The 24,477-nt window shown below is 42.6% G+C and overlaps 1 protein-coding gene and 1 long non-coding RNA gene across 6 annotated transcripts in view; one reads left to right on the top strand and one right to left on the bottom strand.

The window, feature by feature from the left end:
• FAM149A (family with sequence similarity 149 member A) overlaps positions 1-24,477 on the bottom strand; it is a 53,049-nt gene that overhangs the window by 11,153 nt on the left and 17,419 nt on the right. For 3 of the 4 annotated variants that reach the window (XM_070068422.1, XM_017338676.3, XM_008250764.4), the window contains exons 2-9: positions 9,742-9,852; positions 9,330-9,468; positions 6,707-6,849; positions 4,757-4,882; positions 3,887-4,057; positions 2,773-2,963; positions 1,838-1,992; positions 556-659 (exon numbers count right to left, since the gene is read on the bottom strand). In XM_070068422.1, coding sequence (XP_069924523.1) covers positions 556-659; positions 1,838-1,992; positions 2,773-2,963; positions 3,887-4,057; positions 4,757-4,882; positions 6,707-6,849; positions 9,330-9,468; positions 9,742-9,852 — 1,140 coding nt within the window. Of the gene's footprint in view, positions 1-555; positions 660-1,837; positions 1,993-2,772; positions 2,964-3,886; positions 4,058-4,756; positions 4,883-6,706; positions 6,850-9,329; positions 9,469-9,741; positions 9,853-12,688; positions 12,839-24,477 lie in introns of those variants that run through there. The other variant, XM_008250769.4, reaches the window with a different exon arrangement.
• LOC127487574 (uncharacterized) lies at positions 12,958-20,121 on the top strand. 2 transcript variants are annotated; one of them, XR_007914521.2, is made up of 3 exons: positions 12,958-13,896; positions 15,735-15,917; positions 17,741-20,121. It is a non-coding gene; the product is annotated as an uncharacterized lncRNA (long non-coding RNA). The 2 variants fall into 2 exon arrangements; XR_007914517.2 differs by having other exon boundaries at positions 12,958-14,006.

The raw sequence follows: 24,477 nt of genomic DNA, 5'->3' as shown, positions 1-24,477 counted from the left end.
CAACAAGATTAAAGGTTCACAGCTCCCTTTCCTTGTTCTCATCTCTCTCAAACTCTTACACAATAGTCATTGCTTTCCAGTTGAGATTAAAATCAACTGCTTTTGCACGCTGGCTGTTACAATCTTATAATTGTATTCTTAATTTTCCATAGAGTCTTTTTTTTTTTTTTTTTTTTGACAAGCAGAGTTAGAGAGAGAGAGAGATTAGAGAAAAAGGTCTTCCCTTTCCGTTGGTTTACCCCCCAAATGGCCACTACGGCCAGCGCACTGCACCGATCCAAAGCCAGGAGCCAGGTGCTTCCTCCTGGTCTCCCATGCAGGTGTAGGGCCCAAGCACTTGGGCCATCCTCCACTGCCTTCCCAGCCTACAGCAGAGAGCTGGACTGGAAGAGGAGTGACCAGGACAGAATCCGGCGCCCCACCCAGGACTAGAACCCGGTGTGCTGGCACCGTAGGCAGAGGATCAGCCAGGCCAATTTTCCATGGGGTCTTGATGATCTCTAGTGCACCATTATTTCCAGCCAGGGGAAGAGGCTGGGTGAGTCATCTACGTACTGGGTTCTGTCTGCCAAATAAGCAGGTCTTTGCTGAAGTGGTTTTGCTTGAATTGTCATCACACCATTCAAATCACTGTACAAATTGTTGGAGAAGCGATGAATCTGAGAAAATATTTTAATTGTTAATATTTTAATATTTAATCTGAGTAATTCTTAATACTTTTAATATTTAATCTAAAAAAATTTTAAAAACCCACTACCATTCTAATTACCCGTGCCTGTTGGAAGCAGCAGGAAACAAATGGCACCCTCAAATTGGCTGTGAGAAAAATTCAATGAAAAGAATATATTTTATAAATATAAATCTCAGGTTTCTGAGATTCATACCTCATATTTAGCAGAATGGGAATATTATATTGGATTCAACAGAGCTGTATAAAATACCACAAAATAAGTGGGTAGCAATCACCCAAGTTTCTTTGGAACAGAAAAGACACAGATGGTTTATTGTAAAGACCTTACACTAGATAGTATAACAAGCCAATTAGAGTCTACTTAATGCACTGTTCTCTGAACCACAGAACCTATTCAGACCTGCCCTTTCAAGCTTATGAATAAACACTGTATTTGCTCTTACATTAAGTGCATTTTTTAATCTCACCCTTTTCTTTCCACTTAACAAATCTTACCTATGATTTAGGTAAGATTTTAGTTGATGTCTTAATCTTTATTGTATGAAAGGTCTGATATTTTTCTTCTGAATTCCACAGCACTTATGAGCTAAAGCACATCTAATTACAAATATTATATATAATTAGCATCTTGTTATAATAAAAGCTTACTTTTACTACTTACTTACTTTAGGCACTTACTGAGTGCCTACCCTATTCCACACACTGTACAATCTTAACTCTTTCCTTCTCACTGCTTCCTATGTGATAAATCCATGGAGAATGAAATTGAGGTTTTGAGAGAAAGGGACTAATTTGAGATCACAGAGCTAATAGATGGTGGTCAGGCTACAAACTTTCAATCTTTACATAAATCTCAAATTCTTTATACCAACTATATTGCCTTTTCTGATGTGTACATACGTGCGTGTATATGTATACTTCAAAAGATTCATGGAAAATAGAATTAAAAGATTAAATTTTAAATTTTCTTGTACCGTAATAATTGTATTTTTTAATGTCATGAAATAATCACATTCCATTTTGGTCTTACTGACAAACAAACCCAATATTATGAACACAGAATTGAATAGACTAGCACTCTTAACAAGCTGAGGCAAAGACGCAAAGCTGGAAAGAAAAAAGACAGACTTGTATAACAGCATCTACCTGGGGCGGGGGAAGCTGGGAAGGCAGGGTTAGGCTGCGAGTGTCGGAACTTCTGGATAGGGGAACACTCGACACATCGGTGCCACCACGGGCAGTGAGTGTATGTGGAGATCGATTTCCAGCTACTTTCGACTTTTCTTTTGGTTTTTTTCCTTCTGTGTTCACAGAAAAAGCAATATGGTAAGAAATAACAGATTATCTTACACGAAATCCTTAAAATTCACTCTTGAAAGAGAATATTTATTCCCGAGTTACCATAAACTCATACTGCGGCCAGTGGTAAAAGAATACTGCCACGGACAGCAGACAGCTGGCATGACCGTCACGTCAGTGATGTGTAGAGAAACAGACATTATACAGTGGATCAATACAGGTTCTCAATGTTGATAAAAGCCCAACTAATCTTTCTGGCTATAAAAAATTTAAATTAACATGATGATTGCCTTGCTGTACAAATTGGTTACACACTAGTTTTCAGTGTCTACCACAGATATTGTTATGGTTTTTTCTGTTGAATTTTAAATAGCTTAGAAAACATCCTATATGTTGAAATGAAGGTAAATGAAGTGATCACTAAATTATTTATATTTATATTTCACTTTACAAATAAGGTCATGAGCAACCAAAAATATCCCATTATTAGAGATTGGTTAGGTAATATTTTTTAACACAATAAAAATATATGACTTCTAACTCTTTCTTGTGTTATTTCTGTATTTTTCCTCAGAATGTATATGAATTACTTTTACAACTGAAAAAATAATACTATCCTGTTTGATGTGATTAAAGATCTCTTGCAATCAAAAGTATGGAAGCCTACTCTTCACTCTGGTCATGTTCATGGATCACCTAGGGCACAGCAGAGGGAGGGAGTACAAAGCTGAGGAACAGGGGTAACTTTTTTTATTCATCAGGCCAAATTCTACACTAAGTACCTGTGAGTGTAGTCTCCCAGTTTTTCCTGATCATATCTTCCAATATTTCTATCATATTGGTCCATACGTGATCAAACACTTCTGCCACCACAGCGTCTTTGATACAGTCATGAGGAGAAATGGGAGGTAGTCCGTGTTTATGTTGCTTCCGACCATGGTGAGCTGGGTTTTGTTCAAGACATTCATCATCACTAAGGACAAAAACCCATTCCAATTACTGAAAGTATCAATGGTTAAACTTAACATGTATCCAGATATCTATCCAATCATCTGTGGGCATTTATATACATAATGAATATGACATGTATTTTTGCTGTGATCTCTACTATTGCCTCCCTTCTACTAGCTTTGGGCTTAATTTGTGCTTTTTCTTCTTCCTTCAAGTGTCAATTTAAGTTCTTTGAGATTATTCTTTTTTTAATGTAGGCATTTACTGCTATCAATTTCCTTCTTAGATCTGCTGTGGCTGTGTCCCATAAGTTTTGACATGTTTTGATTCCATTTTCATTTGTCTCAAGATATTTTTTGACTTCCTCTTTGACTCACTGATTGTTCAGGAGTGTGTTTAATTTCATCACATATGTGAATTTCCCAGGTTTCCTCCTGCTATTGATTTGTGATCCCATACCATTATAGTCAGAAAAGATCTTGGGAGGATTTCAATCCTTGTGAATTAACATTTCCAGACTTACTATAGCACAATTTTCAAAAACAAGGCAAATTCTTACTACACAATATCTGCAGCTTCCATTTAAGGATACAATACACAGTTAATGCAGAGTCTGGAATTTTCCATTTGTCTTTTTGGGCAACCAGATATAGGGACCCAGGAGACCCCTGGCAGGGTCACTGCCATCCTTGTCGGTTTCATGGCACACTGAAGAGAACTCTTCTTTTCCATCTGTGCCACACTGTCAGGAAGAGTAGAAAGCAGCACTCTAGTACTCACACTTCCTGCTGGAATCTAAAAGCTTTGGGCAGTATATTACTCTCCAAAGAACAGGAATATTTTAAGGAAAAGACACACAAAACACTAAATGAGCATATAATAAAAATGCATGTCAACTAAAATAGTATTATGTTACACAGTTGATGTAAAAGAAAATCCATTTACTCTTCTTTTCTGTCAAAAGCGAAATACTCTTCAATCTTCCCATCCACATCATAAACCTCTTCTTCCTGGGATGAGCATGCCCTTCGGTCATCAATCTCTGTGCCATCAGGGCCCAGCGGGGCAGAGGCGGGGAGTGCTACAGGGATGATTTGAGAGCCCGAGATGTACAACCTATAGGAAAACAATGGAGTCTACATGGAAGTTTGTCAAACATCCTCAAGGCAATGCCTGCATAATCGTGGGGGTCTTCATACTACCTAGAGAGCACAGAATCCAGAACATAAAAGCATTAAGTACTCATAGAGTGCTCAGAAAAACTTATATCCTTAAAAATATTTTGATACAGACATCATTAAAAATTTTAAGGCTTCTTAAAGCCTACAATATTCTGAGTGAATCCCTTCTGCTTCAAGGGAACAATGTCACGACACACTTCCAACCTTCCAACTACTTGTGAATGGCATGAAATGATTTTCTAAAACCTGCTAGCAAAAGGAAACAGGATAAAGCCTTATTTGCTTTTTCTGCTACTGCGTTGAGGTTGAAAAAAACATCACAACACGACAGTGTCTGACTCTACATCTAGTCCACCTGTCACAGTGCCTCTGGAACAAAAGGTAAAACGCACTCCTGCATGCACACGTGTGTGTATTCCACATACTTACTTAAACACACAGAGACATGGATATACACACCAATTTAGAATCAGAGGCATCTTATGCAAAAATATTCTCTATACCTGTCTTTCATTAAAATCCAAACTCCATAGTTGGTGGAGTCATGGCACATGGATGAGATAAACTTATGCACAAAAAGCATAACTAGAAGACAATTTACAACTTTTTTTTAAATAAACAAATATGAACATACTCTTTGATGTTGCTGTTGTGCTCACAGACATCAGGCAAGGGTTTGTGGACTGGCCAGCAGGGCACGCTGCCCTGGAAATGTTGGAACCCTTCATCAGTTGGCAAGATGAGCTGTCTTCCTAATACTCTGCAAGGAAAAACAATTAAGAAGCTACCAAGTTTTTTTAATTAGAGAAAAAAATTAACAGACACAAAAAAACTGTAGATATTTGTTCAGCCAAGGGAGAGATGCTTTGCAACTTTAAAAGCAGAACATCATAATGCTTTTGAAGGCATATGTGTGATGTAAGTTGTGCATGGGTACAGGAGTTGCCTCACAGTGTCCCAACACAAGCCCAGGCTTCGAGAGAGCCAGATAGCCCTTGTTAACCACTGACTAGAGGTCTGGAGGCAAAGGTCTCCTCAGGTTCCCAAACCAATGATTTCACCTGTTCGTTTTTCACTTGCAAAACAGAATTACAGTTTCCTTACAGGACTGATAATGGCTTAGAGATAATGTGTGTTAGACTCAGGGGCACGTAAGGTAGTGTCCACACAGACACCCTCTATATATGTTAATAAATATGCACATAGTGGATACTTGGCTTATGTTCCCTGTCTTCATTTCATTTGCCACCTTCCCTCCTCCATTTTTATCTTCACTATGTAAGATAACATAAGAGGAACAAGTGCGCACTCCTGACATTTTGGTAAGGGCCCTATTGCCAGGAAAAAAGGCACCCTCAGTTAGTACTCAGCAGATATCTTACACCCTTGAAGGCAAGGGGCTGAAGAAGGACTGCATGGGCAAGAACTTAGTCAAAGTAGTTGCCTATGTTGGGTGACCAGGAAATCCATCAACATTTGCATGGGTGTTCTAGTTTATTCTGCCCAAATATGACACAGAGGAACTTGAGACACTGAGATAGACTTTCCCCTAGGGACGGTGGTTGAGTGACCGAAGGAAGTAAACGTTCGCTCATCCTCCATCCATTCTCTCCACCTTCTATAGAAAGATGAGAGATGGCTGAGGATGGGGATGAGACAGAGTCACCCATCCAGGTGTTCAGCATGCACTTTGCCCACCCATTGCAGCCTTTACACATTCTAAGGATTCATTCAATGCCCACATTCAAGTGAAGGTAGAGGTCAGAGGTCATTCCTGCTATTCCTAAATTTGCTACATATGTCATGTCTTTCTGAGGATGAGCTAGCTTTGCATCTCAGAAATTAAAGACACTTGAGTATTGGGATGTCTCACTATTTTCTTAGACAATGTAACGAAGGATGTGATTTTGCATAAAGGACTGTCGCTCCCCCTCTTCGTGGAGGAACGACACTAAACCCTGCCTAGGCTTCATATCCGAGTCACGGCACCATTATGTCGCTCCCCCTCTTCGTGGAGGAACGACACAGGACCCTGCGTTGTTCTTTTGTCTGCTCGGCCCTCCCCGGGTTTGCTGCTGGTTCTTCCCGGGTTGGCTACCGTCCCTTCCACCTCCGTGGAAGGGCGGTTCCCCCTGGCCACTTTCCCCACTTCCGCAGGGGAGCGGCACACCGCCGGCCGGCTCTCTCGGAGGCTGCACAGGTGTTCCTTCAGATGTTCCCAATGCATGTTGTCTCTCTCCTCCTTTATAGTCCTCTTCCACCAATCCCAACTCTGCTACCCACACGCCAAGTACACTGTCCTCCTCCAATCAGGAGCAGGTCCTACAGTTTATTGGTTGAACTGGAGGCAGCTGTGTAGAAGCTGTTTCTCCCTTCTCAGCGCCATATTGTGGGAGAGCAGATGCATAGAATAAGTCTTAATTCCAGTAACTTAGTCTAGTCTGAGTTGCTCCCCACAAAGGACTGTGTTTTGGTTTGACTGAGCAAGTACTTTCAGTCAAACTCTGTTGACTGTATTAAGCTCAGATCAGAGGTGGGTAGTTCACACACCATCCCAGAGAATTTCCATGAATGATATCCCTACCTCAGATGGAGGGACCTTTGTGCCCACTCGCTGCATTCAGCCAGCAGGTTCTGGGTCTGAAGAGTCACTTTCCCTTCAAACAGCATCTCCTCGACCTCCCAAAATAACTGTTGCACTTTCTGTGCATTTGCTTTGTCAAATTCCTAAAACAGAAATGCACATTAGTTACAACACTGAAAGTTGCAGAAATATGCTATTGGCTTCACACTCATTGATATTTAGAATTTCGAAATAACCTCTTATAGAGGAGGAAGTATACCATGGTAAAAGAATATAGGATTTGCAGTCAAGCATACCAGTGCTCCAATTTTTTAATTTTCTGATAAATTACATATTATTCTGAACCCCAGATTTTTAAACTATTAAATAGGGATAATTTATAACAAATGAGCAATGAGTTCTGAGATTTTGCATTTACGGACAGGTATAGGTATGCACACTGACACAAACAAGAATATAGATACACAGACATACATACACCTGTATATCTACACCCACACACATACAAGCAGATACATTCACAGACTTGTGTGCACCTTACTTAATCGAACCTGAGGTACTTAAGCATACCTGCAAAACTGTAAAAGCTACTTTTTTTATGATAGCACCATGAAAAAGAAAGCCACTTTGGTTGAAAGAGCTACTAGCCTTTTATAAAAGAAACAGAAAAAAATTAAAGCCCTTGATTGTCTCATCCCAAGAGGTGTGGTTATTGTGTATTAAATTTTTCTGTTTGGCCCTAAAAGATTTTCTTGTACTGTGGCTGCAGTGAATTGTAGCTGAGAAAACTCTTTCCAGAATGGTCTCTGTTGGAAGGTAACAATCCCACAGCTCCCACGGCCAATAATGAGAACATAAACATTACAGTAACGGAAGAACCAACCCCACGCAGGTTGAGCCTCGGCCATGTTTTCTTCTAGGAGTATGTGAATTTGAAATCTAAACCTCCACTCAAAGCAACAAAGTCAACCATACCTGACCGGAAATGGCCGATTCATGTTTGGTTTTCGTAGAATGCTATTCACTATTTTCTATGTTAGTTCTTCTCTGAAACTGATAATAAACTAGACTCCCAGATTATAGGGGAGTTGAATTATTTCATTTACAGTGTAAATGAGGGAAAACAATCTGACTCCTAGGAGGGAACTGGGCAGCTAGTGTATAGGGAAGAGCTCACTTCAATTCCTCTCTTTTGCATTTTGTTGCTTTTGCAAGAGTTTCTCATTAAAGAGTGAAATTTTTAAATTAAAATGAAAAGAACTTGGAAGATCTGGCATATTCTAAATTCTATAAATAGAAGTTCTAAGAATCTCCCTAGTCATTCCATGGAAATCTGTACTAAAAGAATCCCAGAATGTGGAAGGCATGAAGGAACAGCTCTCAGCCTTCTTCCCAAGGACACAGCTGTGTTGAGAGAGGAGGTGAGGGGGTACAACAGGGAAGGGGCACAGAAGTGGGGAGTAGGAGGCGACTGATCACAGTAAGGGAGTCATGTGTTGTTTGAAAAAGTTCTCTGGGCAACTCCAGGCTGACTCGCTTCCAATACTCCACCCCCCCCCCCCCCCAGCCCTTCTTGCTACCACTCCTGTTGTGTAACTATTCAAGGGAGCAGAGCCAGATGTGCTGTGAGGAACAGAGAACTGTTTTTAAAGAAAGCAAAGGAAAACAGGCCATGAGCAAGGAGGGAAAGCGCAACACCCCAGGCACTGTAGCGGGGGCTCCAGTCTAAAGGGCTCTCCCAGGATTCTCAAGGGAACTGGAGAAGACAGGAAGACAGAAGATGCAAAGTCAGCAGATTTCTTACCAAAAGCCCTAGGTGAAGACTAAAAGCTCACCCAGCTAAGAATCCTACTCCCACAAGGACACAAGTAGGGTGAAAAAGAATGACTAACTTAGAATTTTGTTGGGGTGAGGGCAGAGAATTCTTTATCATGGTGATGCTTCAGTGTTTCACTTTTCCACAATTTTTCTGCTGCACTCCTAATTGTCAGAGTCTGTCCTGAATTCCATTGCTGCCATATAAGAAGTCATATACAGGCTGGCGCTGCGGCTCACTAGGCTAATCCTCTGCCTTGCGGCGCCGGCACACCAGGTTCTAGTCCCGGTCGGGGCGCCAGATTCTGTCCCAGTTGCCCCTCTTCCAGGCCATCTCTCTGCTGTGGCCAGGGAGTGCAGTGGAGGATGGCCCAAGTACTTGGGCCCTGCACCCCATGTGAGACCAGGATAAGTACCTGGCTCCTGCCATCGCCGGCCACAGTAAGCTGGCCGTGGCGGCCACTGGAGGGTGAACCAACGGCAAAGGAAGACCTTTCTCTCTGTCTCTCTGTCCACTCTGCCTGTCAAAAAAATAAAAAATAAATAAAAAATAAAAATAATAAAAAAGAAGTCATGTATAATACTGGGTGTGGTTGGGGGGGCTCATTTTTGGGTTATGATGGTATGAGTGATTTTTTTCCTCCATCTTTTGGCATTTTAATATTGTTACATGTAGCATGTAAATGCTTTTTTATGTGTTTGTATATAATAGATAACACTTTTATACTTGGTAGAAGGATTTTTGAACATAAGAAAGCGACTCTATAAATTACAATCCTAGGATTATGTAAAATATTCTGAGACATACATCATCTCTCCAAGAACACACTGAGCTCCTCTCCGTGGACAAGTCGGTGGCTGAGCTGTGTGTGGCAGAGCCAGACCAGGGGTTGTGGGCCTCTGTGGGCGTGCGCCTTCCGCTGGATGACAGTGACAAGGGGGACGTGCTGCAGGAAGGGACACAAGCAACAGAAACAGAGTTCACTGGGAAGAGCTTGCACCAGTCAGTGACCTTACCTCTCGCTGCCCAATTCATTCTTTCATTAAATGCTTATACGCTTGTTCTTTTCACAGCACGTTAATTCTAAAATATTTTTCTGCAGGGTCTCATGTTTCACCAGCTTAAAAATAAAACTGCATCTTACTTTAAGAAATGCATGGCCAATCACTGACTTTGGTTCTCACATTTGTCAGGGACAATCACAAGCATCCATTCTTACCAGGTGTATTTATCAATGGCTTTCTGCACATTCCTTGTAAAATGCGAAGGTAAAGGATCTTTGCCTTTCGCAGGAAAACTGTGCTTTGTAGCGCCTTCTGACAGTCCTCTTCTGAAAAACAGAACATGAAGTTTCCTAAATGTCACTGTATAGAATTACTCATGAAGACTTTTTAAATATCCTTCTGTATGAAGTAGTTCCTCTTTTCCTGCCACACACACACACACACACACACACCATCTTCAAGAAGCAGGTCTAGGACTCAAAGAGGGCTGCCATTCACCCACACGTACCTTACTGGGAACTGGAAACAACAGCAGCTCGTGTGACGTAGCCAGAACTGGTCAAGCTGTCCCACACTGCTGACAGTAGGTCAGATGCAGCTCACGTCAAAGCACAAAGCCAGGCAAGTGGAACACGGGCTGGGGTTCATGTTCCACTCTTCCCCTGACCAGGGCCCTTTACGCCTGCACAACCCAATCAGCCTCCAGTCATTCACCACTGATCCCATACTCATTGTGAAAAATATCAAATTCTGTTGATCACTAAGAAGTCCGACAAACATCTACCTTCAATCCCTTTTGTTTTGAGCTTTGGAGAGTTTGAAAGCATGAGAATTTAATGGGTAACTAAAACAGAAAAAATGCTTAATTTTTGAATAAAATTAAACCTAACCGGCACAGCACAGTTCATGTTAATCATTAAAATGTCCTTTCAATGAACCTCTTAAAACATTTGCTTCCCTCTACTCAAAATATCTTCCTAACATGTAACAGCAAGCACCTTCTTCTCTTTTATGGGAATTATGTATTCCATAGAAATGAAACATACATTACTACATATAATATGTAAATAAGTATATATAAACCATATATTACTGTATTAGCAGGGTTTTTTATAGGGGGTAGAAGTGTGGGTAAGAGACTTAAAATAGATAAAACATGTCAAGCATTTATATAACCAGTGCTAAAGAAACCAGTTTATCAACTCACTGCTACAAATACCATATTCTATGCTACAAAAATGCTGTATTCTTATGGTTTCTTTGTGGTCAAAATAGCATTTTATTTTTATTTTTTTCAAAGATTTATTTATTAATTCGAAAGTCAGAGTTACACAGAGAGAGGAGAGGCAGAAAGAGAGAGAGAGAGAGTGATAGAGAGTGTTCTTCCATCCGCTGGTTAACTCCCCAATTGGCTGCAACGGCCAGAGCTGCGCCGATCCGAAGCCAGGAGCCAGGAACTTCTTCCAGGTCTCCCATGCAGGTACAGGTGCCCAAGGCCTTGCACCATCTTCTACTACTTTCCCAGGCCATAGCAGAGAGCTGGATCAGAAGTGGAGCAGCCGGGTCTCGAACTGGCACCCATATGGGATGCCAGCACTTCAGGCCAGGGTGTTAACCTGCTATGCCACAGTCCCAGCCCCCAAATAGCATTTTATATTACATAGATCTCTTTTGGCACTCAAACTTTTTATTGTGATCTTTACACCATATTCATTTTATATGTAGCATTTAAAATACTTTCCACACAAGAGATGCCATGTTTTGGTCAACACTATTGACATACCATATGGGTGCTAGTTCTAGTCCCGTTTGCTCCTTTTCCAATCCAGCTGCTATGGCCTGTGAAAGCAGTGGAAGATGGCCCAAGTGCTTGGGTCCTTGCACCCAAGTGGGAGACCCGGAAGAAGCTCCGGGCTCCTGGCTTCTGCCTGGCCCAACCCTGGCTGTTGCAGCCATTTGGAGAATGAACCAAGCAGATGGAAGATCTGTCTCGCCCTCCTCCCTTTCTCTTTCAAATAAATAAATAATATTTTTTTAAAAAGCATGCAAACCTGGCCGGCACCGCGGCTCAATAGGCTAATCCCCCGCCTGCGGCGCCGGCACACTGGGTTCTAGTCCCTGTCGGGGCGCCGGATTCTGTCCCGGTTGCCCCTCTTCCAGGCCAGCTCTCTGCTATGGCCCGATAGTGCAGTGGAGGATGGCTCAAGTCCTTGGGCCCTGCACCCACATGGGAGACCAGGAGAGGCACCTGGCTCCTGGCTTCGGATCAGCTTCGTGCGCCAGCCGCAGCGGCCATTGGAGGGTGAACCAACGGAAAAGGAAGACCTTTCTCTCTGTCTCTCTCTCACTGTCCACTCTGCCTGTCATAAATAAATAAATAAATATATAAATAAGCAAGCAAGCATGCAAACCTACATGTGATCTCCCATATTTGAAAACTTGAATGAAATCGAATGCCCATCAAGCATATATTACATAACAGAGATGTGTAACAATTTTGCGCTGGTTCCTGTCTATACTGCTTAAATTTTAGGGGCGATAAAATGTCCCGCGCGGCATACTTAGAGTTACTTCTTTGGAAACAGAGCCGCGGTTCACAAGTACAATACTTGCTGGTGCACTCCGATAAGGCTGTGCCCCAGTCTCCAAGAATCACTCCATTCCAGCCCACTTAATGATTCAGGGATCTATTTTTACTTTTGCACTGAATTTTTTTTTTAACTTTTTCCTTGCCACCTTGCACCCAGAAATTCAGAGCTTTCAAGACGCTGCAGTCTGATCTGGAAGCACCGAGATGAGCGCTGTATTCTGAACGGGTTAAAACGCAGGGTGATTTTCTGGACGTGAGGCTCAGAGAGGCCAGGTCACTCGGCGGTGGCCATCACGAAGCTGCTCCTTGCAACATGAGACACTCAGAATGCCCAGATTTCAGCCTGACCAGTCCTAGCAGCACGCAGGGCTCCTGGGGTGGACGGAGAAGTCACCTCGGACGCGCGACAACTGCCGCTCGGCTTCCCCGGGGAGGGGATGATGATGATGTCAGCACGCTGGGATTTCATGAATGGACCCGGCTCTGCGGGCAGGGAAAAATCACGCACACCGCACACGAACAGCACACCACAGGGGAAATCCTTCCACTTCCCTTCCCAGATGGAGACTTACCCAATCACAATCAGCCCCAGGCCGGGGTCCGGCCCCGAGCTCGGAACTCCAGGTGCCGCCAGAAGGTGGCAGCCCGCGCAGGCCCCACGCAGGCGGCGGGCGGCCGGGCGCCCCCGCGCGCCCGGGGCCTGGGCTCCCCGCCGGCCCAGCCCTGCGCGTTCAGCCGCGCTAGCCCCGCACACGCAGCGCAGCCGCGCCCAGGAGCCGCGAGCCTGGCGCGGCGCGGCGCGGCCCGGGGCGCTCCCCGCCGGGTCTGCTCGCGGGGCTCCTCTCCAGATCCTTCGGCCGAGCTAAGGCCGGATTCCGGCGCAGCCCCAGCGGGGCAACGCCTCCCTAGCTCTGCGCACACGCCCTTTCCTCCTCCTCCTCCGCGGCGGAGTCGCCCCCTTGCTCCCAATCCTGCCCCTCCGTCCTTCGGGGCCGGCCTGGGGCCTCGACCTCCGGAAAAGCGCGCCACGGCCTCTTCTGCCCACCCGAGGCCACACTGCGGAGCGCAGCGACCGCTGGCCCCGGACCCCGGGCCTGACCTTCCCACCCTCCCTGCTGACTTGGGGCTGGGACTGGGAGAATACCAGATACACCTGGAGCTTATTGCAAGAAAATCAGCAGCCGCGCACGGCTGAGGACGCACCGAAGACACAGGAAACAACCTGACAGAGGCCCAAACGTCCCAAACCTCAGGCACAAAACATCTATCATGCCGTGGTGTTAGAAATAAATACATGAATCTATACGTGGAGGGCACGGGTCTCCTACAAACCAGCTGCACAGGAGCGATGGTCTCACTCGCCCCTTCCGGGAGCTGCGGCCAGGCATGCAGGTGCGCTGCCTCGGTGAGGTGTGGCGGACGGGGGTCTGGAGATGAGGTGTTGAGGAGAGCCTCGCCACTGATAAACGCAGAGCGCAGGCCCCTATGGAGAGACAGGCTGCGAACCCCAGGAGCAGCGCGCGTCCGAACTGGGTCTGCCATCAAAGCAAGGGAGACTGAGGCGGTCTCGCCGCCGCGTACGCAGAGGAGCCTGCCCTGCCACGGGAACGAGGGCCCCTAGCCGTGGAAACTGGCCGTGAAGGCGCGCGTGGATGCGGGGGCCTGGAGCGCCGTGGGCGTGTGCCGCGTTCCAGCAGTCCAAGGCCTCCAGGGACTGCCGCTCACCCTCCCCTTCGCAGCAAGGAGTTCCGCCCGCACTAGGTCTTGCGGCCTCTGTCAGGTAGTTTCCTGTGTCTCTTTGGTGCGTCCTCAGCCGTGCGCGGCCCCCTGAGGTCTCCAGCCTGCCCGCCCTCTCTGCAGATGTTGGAGTTACCGAGCCTCCACAATCATGTAAGCCAGTTCCTTAAAAGAAGCAAGGCTTTTGGCCTGGTGGCTGGGACACAGGTCTACAAACCTGGGTCCCGCGTCAGAGTACCTGGGTTCCACTCCCAGCTCTGGCTCCCGAGTCCACCTTCCCACCAGTGTAGACCCTGGGAGGCAGCCAGGATGTTTCTAGTCTGAGTTCCTGGCACCGATGTGAGAGACCTGGATTGTGTATCTGGCTCCCAGCTTCTACCCCGGGACAATCCAGGCAATTAGGGGCTTTGGGGGACTGAGCCAGCCAATGGGAGCCCTCTCTTTCTCTTTCAGACCCTGTGTCCCTGTCTCTTAAATAAATGTCAAATCTCTCTCCCTCTCTCTCTCACATACACACACACACACCCTCTTGCAGAACCCTGACACTCTGGCCAGGTTAGAAAGAAACAGCCAGTTAATAGAAATGTATCAATGTTGGTTCATCAATTATGACAAAGGTACCATAGTAATATAAAATACTAATAATTATATAAGATGTTAATAATACAAGAGGTAAATCTAAAACTCTTTTCAAATGAAAAGTATTTTTAAAATGCTTCCATTAACCACCTTTACACATTTATCTTACAAGTCAATAGCTACATTCAGAGAAGATAAATGAAATAATATCATGTTTTATTAGTTTATAGTAGGATTATAAAAATTTTAGAAAGTATTAGGTAAACAGTTTACATAAAATTATATAAAAATATGGAATTAGTATATAATTGAAAATAAAACAAAAATAATTTACTTAAGTACTGAATGTTATAAGGATTTTAAAACAATGTTATTTATTTTGAAAGTAAGAGTTGCAGAGAGGGAGAGACAGAAATCTTCCATTTGCTGGTTCACTCCCCAGATGGCCACAATGGCCAGCACTGGGCCAGGCAGAAGCCAGTCTGGGTCTCCCAAGTAGGTGTCAGAGGTCCGAAGATTTTGGCCATCTGCTGTTTACCAAGGCCATTAGCAGGGAGCTGGATTGGAAGTGAAGTACCAGGCACTCAAACAAGGACCCATGTATAATGCTGGCTTTGCAAATGGCAGCTGAACCCATTATATCACAATGCCAGCCCCAAGGTTATTATTTTTAAATGATTACAGAAAATTAAAATAAGGGAAACCTGGGGCCAGCTGTGTGGGGAGATGAATAAAGCTGCCGCGTGCAATGCTGGCATCCCATATGGGTGCTGGTTCAAGTCTTGGCTCTCTGCTTCCTATCCAGCTCCCTGCTGAAGCGCCTGTGTAAGCAGTGGAAGATGGCCCAAATCCTTGGGCTCTACACCCACAGGGAGGCCTGGCCATTGTGGTCATCTGGGGAGTGAACCAGAGGAAGATTGTGTTTCTGGCTGGAAGTTATGATCTCTCTCTCTCTCTCTCTCTCTCTATATATATATATATGTAACTCTGCCTTTCAAATACATTTTAAAAACTTTTTAAAAATATAAGGAGAATCTGATATTAAATAATACTAGACACTTTCTTTTTTATGTAAAAAAAAAAATGGCTAGGAAAAGCCAGATACGATGACATAATTCACTTCGGGATGGAAATGTTTGCATGCAATATTGTCAGATGGTCACTGGGTGTCACCATTTCTCCCCTTTTATCACTAAAAACCTTCCTGGAGACGGATTTTAATAGCACGTCTTTTTTTTTTTTTTTTTTTTTTTTTTTTTTTTTTTTCAAGACTTAGCATTTACTGGATTTCTCTTCTTGCAGTGAACAATATCTGGCACCCACAACAGAGAACTTCCAAGATTAGTCACCGGATGGAGTGCTTCACTCAGCAGGCAAATGAAGTGAGACCCACACACCTTGCTTCTTACCCTCACAACTACCCTGAAAAGTGACTGCTCATTTGAGAAAAGAAAACCAAGAGCCAGAAATATTGAGATATCACAGGTAAACCTGTTTATTTCTTTTTTTTATTTGACTTGTAGAGTTATAGACAATAAGAGAGAGAGACAGAGAGAAAGGTCTTCCTTCCGTTGGTTCACTCCCCAAATGGCCGCTACGGCCAGCGCTGCGCTGATATGAAGCCAGGAGCCAGGCGCTTCTTCCTGATGTCCCATGAGGGTCCACACGCCCAAGCACTCAGGCCATCCTCCACTGCACTCCCGGGCCACAGCAGAGAGCTGGCCTGGAAGAGGAACAACCGGGACTAAAACCTGGCGCCCATATGGGATGCCAGCGCTGCAGGCGGAGGATTAACCAAGTGAACCACAGCGCTGGCCCCTGTAAACCTATTTATTTCAATCAGTCCAGCCTGACTGTAACAGTTTACCTGTAAGATTCATATCAAGTCCAATTTGCTTTTTTGAATTTTTTATTAATAATTGTCCATACTTATGGGTAAGGGTGACACATTTCAATGCATGTATCCAGTGTGAACTGATCAAATCAGGGCAATCAATATTTCCCTCACTCTGACATCACTTTGTGATTGGAGTCCTTTCTTCTCTCTCCTCATTAAATATATAATAGTTACTGTGAACTATGGTCTTTCTACTCTACTGTGAAATACTAGAGACTCATTCCTTCACTCTACCTCCAATTTGGCTCCCATTGTCCAAAATCCAAATTCTATCCCCTCCTGACCCTCCCAGCCTATAGTAATCACCATTCCAGATATGAAGAACATGTGTTATTTGTGTTTCTCTCTCTGCCTTATTTGAATTAACGTTATGTCCTCCAGTCCACCCACTTTGGCACACATGGCCAGGTTTCATTCTTTGAAGTCTGAATAATATTCTGTTGTTGCTGCTTCCTTTCACTATAGGTCTATTTTATATATATCAAATACATTTTGTAACAATAGTTACTAACATTTCTTGGAATGTGTACCACATGTCCAGCCCTGGTTTAGGCACTTAATATACTCATATGTTGGTGTATTTAAGCTTCACAATCATTCTTTAAAGGAAGCACTACTGTTAGTATCCTTCTGCAGATTAGAACACGAAGTTGTAGAGAAGTTGGTGAATGGCAAAGCCAGCATTCTGACTTAGCTGTCAGCTGCATGGCTGATTTCAACACCATACTTTAGTCCATGCAGGGCTAACCCCTGATGTCTTTACAAAGGATGTGAAGAAGCTAAAGCTCCTTAGGTTTCCAAAGAATATAAAGGAGATTTTTAATTTCTGAAATGTATCCAAAAAAAGATAGCAGGTGAAAAATTACTAGATATTTTAATATGAAGAGTATAAAAATGTCCTAGATAACATATAAGGTTTATAAGCTTTTTTAAAATTATAGAAAGATAAGGAATTAGTTTACCATTCAAAATAAAACACCTAAGCCATGATAACCCAGATTTTTAAAGTAAGTGCTGAAATCTCTGAAGAATGATAATTATTAGACAGGATCATATGAAATTGTCAATGTTACACTATTTTGAGCCAGTGAAACAGAAAGTTCCCTATGTTTTAATTCAATGTGAGGGTACTTCAAACAGTTCATGGAAAAAATAGAATTAAGTGATGAGTTTATTTTGATGCAAAATATTTTGAAATCCAGGCATAGTTTCTTCATAGTATGCATTTTCCATGAATTGTTTGAAGTACCCTGGTACACTGGATATATGAGGTCAATTATATTATTTAATACTAATATTTCTTCTGATTTCTAATATTTATTTTACTATATGTTTATAAATAGAATGTAAAAAAAATGGAAGCAAATACTTTTATAAAGAATTCATTAGTCTTTTTTTTTTTTTTTGACAGGCAGAGTGGACAGTGAGAGAGAGAGACAGAGAGAAAGGTCTTCCTTTGCCATTGGTTCACCCTCCAATGGCCACCACAGCCAGCGCACTGCGGCTGGCGCACCATACTGATCTGATGGCAGGAGCCAGGTACTTATCCTGGTCTCCCATGGGCTTCAGGGCCCAAGTACTTGGGCCATCCTCCACTGTACTCCCTGGCCACAGCAGAGAGCCGGCCTGGAAGAGGGGCAACCGGGACAGATCCGGCACCCCGACCGGGACTAGAACCCGGTGTGCCGGCACCGCAAGGCGGAGGATTAGCCTAGTGAGCTGCAGCGCCAGCCTCATTATTCTTTCAAAATGAAAAACAATTACCCAAATACAACCTATGAAGAATGAAATTAAATTTAAACACCTAAGAATAATTGTGTGTTAATTACACAGTTCAACCAATGGTACTAGAGGGAAGTGAGATACACAGCAGACCCATAGAATGGCAGATGTCCTAAACAGCACTCTGGCCTAAGAATCAGCCCTTAAGGCATGTGGATCTGGCTGAAAAGCCCATGAGAGTATTTCAGGCATGGAAAGCCAAGACACTCTGGCAAAAAAAAAAAAAAAAAAAAACCCTAAATGAAAGATCTCCGTGAGTGAGATCCCAGTGGAAAGAACGGGTCATCAAAGAAGGAGGTACCTTTCTCTGAAGGGAGGAGAGAACTTCCACTTTGACCATGCCTTGGCTAAGTATGATCAGAGTCGGTGAACTCAGGGGGCTTCCATAGCCTTGGCAGCTCATGACAAGAGCCTAGGGTGATTACTGATGCCATAAACAAGAGTGTTAATTTGTTAAGTCAACAACAGGAGTCACTGTGCATTTACTCCTCATGTAGGATCTTTGTCCTTAGTGTGCTGTACATTGAGATTTAATGCTATAACTAGTACTCAAACAGTATTTTTCACTTTATGTTTCTGTGTGAGAGCAAACTGTTGAAATCTTTACTTAATGTATGCTAAACTGATCTTCTGTATATAAAGAGAATCAAAAATGAATCTTGATGTGAATGGAAGGGGAGAGGGAGTGGGAAAGGGGAGGGTTGCAGTGGGAGGGACGTTATGGGGGGGAAGCCATTGTAATCAATATTCTGTACTTTGGAAATTTATATTCATTAAATAAAAGTTAAAAAAAAAGAAATTATGGGACATGTACTCTATAGAATACTATACAGCAGTCAAAAACAACGAAATCCAGTCATTTGCAACAAAATGGAGGAATCTGGAAAACATCATGCTGAGTGAATTAAGCTAGTACCAAAGGGACAAATATCATATGTTCTCCCTGATCGGCGACAACTGAGCACCAAAGGGGAAACCTATTGAAGTGAAATGGACACTATGAGAAACAGTGACTTGATCAGTTCTTGTCCTGACTGTTGATGTACAATGTAATACTTTATCCATTTTAGTATTTTCTCTTTGTTTTGTTCTAGTACTATTGGTTGAACTCTGTGACTTACACACAATTATCCTGAGGTGTTTAAATTTTAACTGAAAATTGATCCCTGTTAAATATAAGAGTGGGAATAAGAGAGGGAGGAGACATACAATTTGGGACATACTCAATTGGACTTGCCCCAAAGGGTGGAGTTAGAAATGTGCCAGGGGATCCCAATACAATCCCATCAAGGTGGCATGTACCAATGCCATTTCACTAGTCCAAGTGATCAATTTCAGTTCACAATTGATCACACTGATAGGTCTAAGAGTCAAAGGGATCACACAAACAAGACTAGTGTCTAATAATAGCTGATAGAATCAAAAAGGGAGAGAACAATCCAACATGGAAAGCGGGATACACAGCAGAATCATAGAATGGCAGATGTCCTAAATAGCACTCTGGCCTCAGAATCAGCCCTTAAGGCCTTCGGATCTGGCTGAAGAGCCCATGAGAATATTTTAGGCATGGAAAACCAAGACACCCTGGAAAAAAAAGGAAGACCTAAATGGAAGATCTCTGCAAGAGTGGAAAGAATGGGGCCATCAAAGAAAGAGTTACCTTTCTCTGAAGGGAGGAGAGAACTTCCACTTTGACTATGACCCTGTTGGAATAAGATTGAAGTCAGTGAACTCAAAAGGCTTCCATAGCCTTGGAAACTCATGACTAGAGCCTAGGGAGATTACTGACACCATAAACAAGAGTGTCAAATTGTTAAGTCAACAACAGGAGTCACTGTGTACTTACTTCTCATGTGTGATCTGTCCTTAGTGTGTTGTCCAGTGTGAAGTAATGCTATAACTAGCACTGAAACAGTATTTTACACTTTGTGTTTCTGTGTGGGTGCAAACTGATGAAATCTTTACTTAATATGTACTGAATCAATCTTCTGTAAATAAAGATAATTGAAAATGAATCTTGATGTGAATGGAATGGGAGAAGGAGCGGGAGATGGGAGGGCTGTGAGTGGGAGGGAAATTATGGGGGGGAAGCCATTGTAATTCATTAACTGTACTTTGAAAATTTATATTTACTAAATAAAAAATAAATTAAAAAAAGAATTCAATTTTCCAAATTGCAGCCTTAATATGATCAGATTTTCTGAAATACATTTTTTGAAAATATATTTTTCAATAACTTATTTGATATATTCTTGTAATAGTACTGCTAACTCTAAAGACCTATTTCATTTTATGTAACTGAAATATTAACATACAGTTGACTCTTATGATTCTCGGTTCAATATTTTTGAGTTTGCCTACATGCTGAATTTTTTTTATCAGGCTCACTATGTATTTACTTATGCTCATTCTTGGACATGTGCAGAATGATGAAAAATTTGAGTTGCCCAAAGTGCATACTCTGAGCTGTGTGTGTGTGTGTGTGTATTTAGAAGTTTATTCAGTGTTGGGCTGGCACTGTGGCATAACGGGTAAAGCCACCGTCTACAGTGTCAGTATCCCGTATGGGCGCCGGTTTGAGTCCTGGCTGCTCCACTTCCGATCCAGCTCTCTGCTGTGGCCTGGGACAGCAGAAGATGGCCGAAGTCCTTGGGCCCCTGCACCTGCATAGCAGACATGGAGGAAACGCCTGGCTTTGGATGGGCACAGCTCCAGCCATTGGGACCATCTGGGGAATGAACCTGAAGCAGTGGATGGAAGACCTCTCTCTCTCTCTCTCTCTCTCTCTCTCTGCCTCTGTGACTCTGCCTTTCAAATAAATAAATAAAATCTTTTTAAAAAAAAAGTTTATTCAGTGTCCAGTGTTTTGCATTCTGTGCCTTTTGTTGTTTTTCCTCTGTTGAAAATGTTTCCCAAGCATTGTGCTGAGCAGCTGTGTAGTGTTTCAAAGTGCAAGAAGGCTGAGAAGTGCTTTAGGAAGGTCAAAGTCATGTGTTAGATAAGTGTTGTTCAGATGCAAGTTATGGTGTTCTTGATCTTGAGTTCAATGCTAATGTGCCAGCAATATATATTAAGTGTCTTTAAATAGAAATACACACATTAGGCAAGATTCTGTATTAATAAACTGGTAAAAATGTTGAGACGAATGACTGATGGGAACCTAGCCCTGTGTTTTCCACAGAGAAGCAGTGGTTCAACATTCACTATTTCCGTGTTTGCCACAGGCTTATAGAACATAACCACTAGAAATAATGAGAATTGGCTGTATGATCTCTGTTTATAGAACATTACTATACAGGGTCTCCATAAATATCTCCTAACTTCAAAACCTTACTAAATTATGATGAATAGACAAACGGAATTTCAGATTACTGCAGTTGGGAGTTGGTACAAGTTCTATACAAGGGCACTTCAAAAAGTTTTTGGGAAAGCAGAATTAAAGGATAAATTTATCTTGGTGCCAAACATTGAAATTTATTCATTATTTTTTATAAAATTCATTTCCATGTACTTTTTAGGACTAGGTCTACAGTAAAAAGTCTAAGCTTAGAAGGCAAAGTAGTAGTACTCACTATTTTCCATTCATAATGTATTTTTGCTTGTCAGATTACAATTCAGTTTAGTGGTCCTCACATTTTACCACCCGTGTCAGAATCTGCTGAGCACTTGTTAGTGTGGGTTGCTGCCTTGAGAGTTTTGGATGCAGCAGGTCTGGGGTGAGCAATTGTATTTCTCAGAATCCCAAGTGCTGTCTGGCTCTGAGGCCCAGGATGCCACTCTGGGAACCACTGTTCTACTCCATCTGTTTGACAAGTCTATCCTCTATCCCATTCTCATCCACACGCCAATGCCCCACAAATATTTGAGGCAGGAATCACGTCGTACTTAGCCTTGTAACCCCAGCTGAGCACATAATCGGCTTTAATCAAAGTACGAAGAAGTGGAGGAACTAACCACAGTCTTCATGGTGCAGAGGAGGGAGGCAAGGCCTCCACTCTGGGGGACCAGATTTCTGCAAACACCAGCACAAAACCTCTAAGCCGGGCTTTCTCCTGCAGTGTTTCACCATCATCCTCAGTATAACCCTCTTTCCTGATGGTGAGGACACCAGCAGACTCTCTTTCCAAATGCAAGGCAGCAGAACTCCCGTCTGATTCAGTGACAGCACAAGGTACCCAGGAAGCCAAAGGGTGACCCAAGCAGACATGAGAAGAGAGAAGAGCTTCCTCTTTTCTCAGTGCCACCGCAGCCCAGTGAGTAAAACTGAAAGGAGAACTTGGCAGCCACACAAGTTCCCTACCTTCCCCATGCCCACTGCAGCACTTAGCACAGGGTTGGGCACAAAAATATTCCACATACAGTTTTGTTTCCATTTCAGACCCACGAAGATTCCAGCATAAGTAGTCACAGATGTAAGAATTAAGAATAGCGTCTCTCACATTTGATCTTGGATGTTGGGTAGTGTCCATCATTAAATGCAACCAGAATTGCATTCTGCTGAGCATAAAAAAGCAAAGATTGAACCCCCCCCCATTCATTACAGTGGCTATTATTCAAAAGAAAAAAATGGAAAAAGGCATAAGATAGAGATGTAGGATGCAGATAAACTAGAACCCTTGTACACTGCTGCACTGCTGGTGGGAATGTAAAATGCTTCAGCTACTATGGAAAAATTCGATGGTTGGTGGTTCCTCAAAATGGTAAATCAAATTACCATTACCCATTACTTCTACTTCTGACTATTTAAAGAACAGAAAGCAGGAACTCTGAGATACTTTTACACCAGTGCTCATGGTAGTTTTAATCATAATAGTCAAAAGATGAAAACTCAAGTGTCCATTGACAGATAAATGGGAAAACAAAATGTGGTATGAACCTGTAATGGAATGCTGCTACTCAGTCAAAAAGGAGTGAAAGTCCAATTCATGCTACATCATGGATGAATCTTAACAACACCATGTAAAACAAAATAAGCCAGACACAAAAAGGCAGATATTGTATGATCTCACGCATACAAGGTACCTGGAGTAGTCAGATTCACAGAGATGGAAAGTGAGACACTGGTTGCCAGGAGCTGGAGGGAGGGAGGACTGGGGATTTACTGGCAATGGGTCAGAGAATCTGAAAATATTCTGAAGGTGGATGGTAATGACTGTGCAGTGTTACAAATGTATGTAATGCCCTAAACCATACACTTAAAAATGATTCAAGTAGTGAATTTTGCTATGTACATTCACCACAATTTCTTAAAATTTCCTCATTCAGTGACCTGGAAGAAAGTCTACAGACATTGCGTGAGCACCTGTTTCACCTTTAGCAGTCCTGGGGGCAGGTATGGAAAGTATTGAATCAGATGTCTTTATGCACAGTGTCAAGTTAGACTCACTCTAGCTAGCTTAAAGCCCTCCACCCATAGCTCTTTTATCTAAATGGATTCTTGTTAAAATGCTGCCTCACCTGTGCTCCAACAGCACAGAAAATACCAATTGCCCAGCAGAAGAGGGATTCTTAAGAAACAGTCTTTGAATGTTAATAATGTTCAGAAATTTGTTTAGCATCTATATTCAATTTGTATCAGCACAGAAGTGATTTTTAGAGTCTGATTAAATCTCAGATATCTACTGTAGTAATAAAACTAGAATCTAAATGATAAGGAAGTGTTACACGATAGCTTAACAGGCGACATTTTGCTTTATAGTGAATGTAAAATAATAATGCTTTATAATCAACTGCGTCTTAGAGTCAAATTCAGTACTTGATTCTTTAAAAATTCTGTTTATTTTCTTTTTATTTGAGAGAGAGAGAGATTCCATCCACTGGTTCATTTCTCATACATTCTGAACAAGTCAAAGCCAGGAGCCCAGATCTCAATCTGGGTTTCCCGTATGGGTGGTGGGGACTCAGATATTTGGGCCATCACCTGCTGCCTCTGAAGGTATGCATTTGCAGGAAGCTGGAATCACAAGCAGAGCTGGGTCTGGAACTCAGGCACTACAATACGGGATGCAGGCATCAAGTTGCCTCTTTACTTCTATACCAAACACCCACTCCTACTTCCTGATTTTGAAAGGAATTTTTCAACAACAGTGTCTTAATTTATAGAAATATCTAATAATTCATTATAAAGATTTGCCCTTTAGTAAAATCAGCATCAACTGAAAAATACCTTTGTATCAAGATAGTTTGTCAAATGATAATATTAATAAGTTTCTCCTGTGGAAATGATACATGTATCCGTGTTTTGAAAGCACAGTCTGGGACTATTTAGGTTTTTGACTCTGATATTTTTTATGGAGATAATAGATGAAGCCAGAACAGAAGCTAAACTTGAATCAAAACCAAATTTCTAAAGGACTTTATTTCCAA

The sequence above is a fragment of the Oryctolagus cuniculus genome, chromosome 2 (assembly GCF_964237555.1).
Source record: "Oryctolagus cuniculus chromosome 2, mOryCun1.1, whole genome shotgun sequence".
Classification (NCBI taxonomy): domain Eukaryota; kingdom Metazoa; phylum Chordata; class Mammalia; order Lagomorpha; family Leporidae; genus Oryctolagus; species Oryctolagus cuniculus.
The sequence above is the reverse complement of the archived record's forward strand: the minus strand, read 5'-3'. Positions and strand labels throughout refer to the sequence as shown.